The following is a 2,339-nucleotide window of genomic DNA, read 5'->3' as shown; positions in this document are numbered from 1 at the left end:
CGGAATTATAATGACTGCACTCTTTATTCCTTCTAGGTTTATGGTTATGCCATGAACTACGGAACTATAATTACTGTTCTCTTTATTCCCTCTAGGTTTATGGTTATGCCATGAACTATGGAATTATAATGACTGCACTCTTTATTCCTTCTAGGTTTATGGTTATGCCATGAACTACGGAACTATAATTACTGTTCTCTTTATTCCCTCTAGGTTTATGGTTATGCCATGAAGTACAGAACTATAATGACTGTTCTCTTCATTCCCTCTAGGTTTATGGTTATGCCTTGAACTATGGAACTATAATGACTGCACTTTTTATTCCTTCTAGGTTTATGGTTATGCCATGAACTACAGAACTATAATGACTGTTCTCTTTATACCCTCTAGCTTTATGGTTATGCTATGAACTACAGAACTATAATAACTGTTCTGTTTATTCACTCTAGGTTTATGGTTATGTCATGAACTACAGAACTATAATGACTGTTCTCTTTATACCCTCTAGGTTTATGGTTATGCCATGAACTACAGAACTATAATGACTGTTCTCTTTATTCCCTCTAGGTTTATGGTTATGCCATGAACTAGGGAACTATAATTACTGCACTCTTTATACCCTCTAGGTTTATTGTTATGCCATGAACTACTGAACTATAATGACTGTACTCATTATACCCTCTAGGTTTATGGTTATGCCATGAACTATGGAACTATAATGACTGCAAACTTTATTCCTTCTAGGTTTATGGTTATGCCATGAACTACAGAACTATAATGACTGTTCTCTTCATTCCCTCTAGGTTTATGGTTATGCCATGAACTACAGAACTATAATGACTGCACTCTTTATTCCCTCTAGGTTTATGGTTATGCCATGAACTACGGAACTATAATGACTGTTCTCTTCATTCCCTCTAGGTTTATGGTTATGCCTTGAACTATGGAACTATAATGACTGCACTCTTCATTCCCTCTAGGTTTATGGTTATGCCTTGAACTACGGAACTATAATGAATGTACTCTTTATTCCCTCTAGGCTTATGGTTATGCCATGAACTACAGAACTATAATGACTGCACTCTTTATTCCCTCTAGGTGTATGGTTATGCCATGAACTACAGAACTACAATGACTGTTCTCTTTATTCCCTCTAGGTTTATGGTTATGCCATGAACTATGGAATTATAATGACTTTTCTCTTTATTCCTTTTAGGTTTATGGTTATGCCATGAACTATGGAACTATAATGACTGTTCTCTTTATTCCCTCTAGGTTTATGGTTATGCCATGAACTATGGAACTATAATGACTGTTCTCTTTATTCCCTCTAGGTTTATGGTTATGCCATGAACTATGGAACTATAATGACTGTTCTCTTTGCCATCCTTGTTGCTTTCACTTCACGTCTAATTGTTGCAGAGATTAACAACTGATGTTGTTACCGTGTCACCGAGATGGAAAGTACCAAATTCTTGATGTATGATATTTGAATACTTATTTTGTTTACTCGATTAGTGAGGTCACTAAACAAATGTAAAGAACTGTACATATGAAAGTGATCTTTGTATCATGTTCATGAGATATATTCTATAAGCATTTGTAATATGTTAAATTTTAAATTCTGACATTTTAATTTACAAAGTTCACTCTGTTTTAGAAATAAATATAAAACTATGATTATTGTAATGAGAGTTAAGTTTTATTTTGTTTGTGAAATCTTAAGTATTTGTAATGTTTTTTTAAAATGTGGAAAAAAGCATGCAATGTTTTGGTATCTGTACTTATATTTTTATTCTGCTGTAAAAAATTTTGAAATATAAACAAAGTAACTAGAAAATGATGTATGAAAAGAAATTTCAGCTTCAGTATATGTGTGTTTGAATATTATTTGAAGAGTAATTCTGAAGTCGACAATTTATTGATGATAATCTTTATCTAGTTTTCTATTGACTACCAGACTTTGTTGGTTTTTTTATTAACCATCAAACTTTGTTGGGTTTTTTATTAACCATCAAACTTTGTTGGGTTTTTTATTAATCATCAAACATTGTTGGGTTTTCTATTAACCATCAAACTTTGTTGGGTTTTTCTATTAATCATCAAACATTGTTGGGTTTTCTATTAACCATCAAACTTTGTTGGGTTTTCTATTAATCATCAAACATTGTTGGGTTTTATATTAACCATCAAATATTGTTGGGTTTTATATTAACCATCAAACATTGTTGGGTTTTCTATTAACCATCAAATATTGTTGGGTTTTCTATTAACCATCAAACATTGTTGGGTTTTCTATTAACCATCAAACTTTGTTGGGTTTTCTATTAACCATCAAA

General features: G+C 32.1%; 1 protein-coding gene across 4 annotated transcripts in view; it reads left to right on the top strand.

Moving 5' to 3' along the window:
* LOC106474369 overlaps nucleotides 1-1,689 on the top strand; it is a 20,967-nt gene extending 19,278 nt beyond the window's left edge. For all 4 annotated transcript variants that reach the window (XM_022402681.1, XM_022402682.1, XM_022402680.1 and 1 more), the window contains one exon: nucleotides 1,335-1,689. In XM_022402681.1, coding sequence (XP_022258389.1) covers nucleotides 1,335-1,436 — 102 coding nt within the window. In that variant the 3' untranslated portion in view covers nucleotides 1,437-1,689. The remainder of the gene's footprint in view (nucleotides 1-1,334) is intronic.
* Nucleotides 1,690-2,339: the final 650 nt, after the last annotated feature.

This window comes from Limulus polyphemus, unplaced genomic scaffold (assembly GCF_000517525.1).
Source record: "Limulus polyphemus unplaced genomic scaffold, Limulus_polyphemus-2.1.2 Scaffold7128, whole genome shotgun sequence".
In the NCBI taxonomy this organism is placed as follows: domain Eukaryota; kingdom Metazoa; phylum Arthropoda; class Merostomata; order Xiphosura; family Limulidae; genus Limulus; species Limulus polyphemus.
Note: the sequence above shows the minus strand (reverse complement) of the source record. Positions and strands in the feature narration are given on the sequence as shown.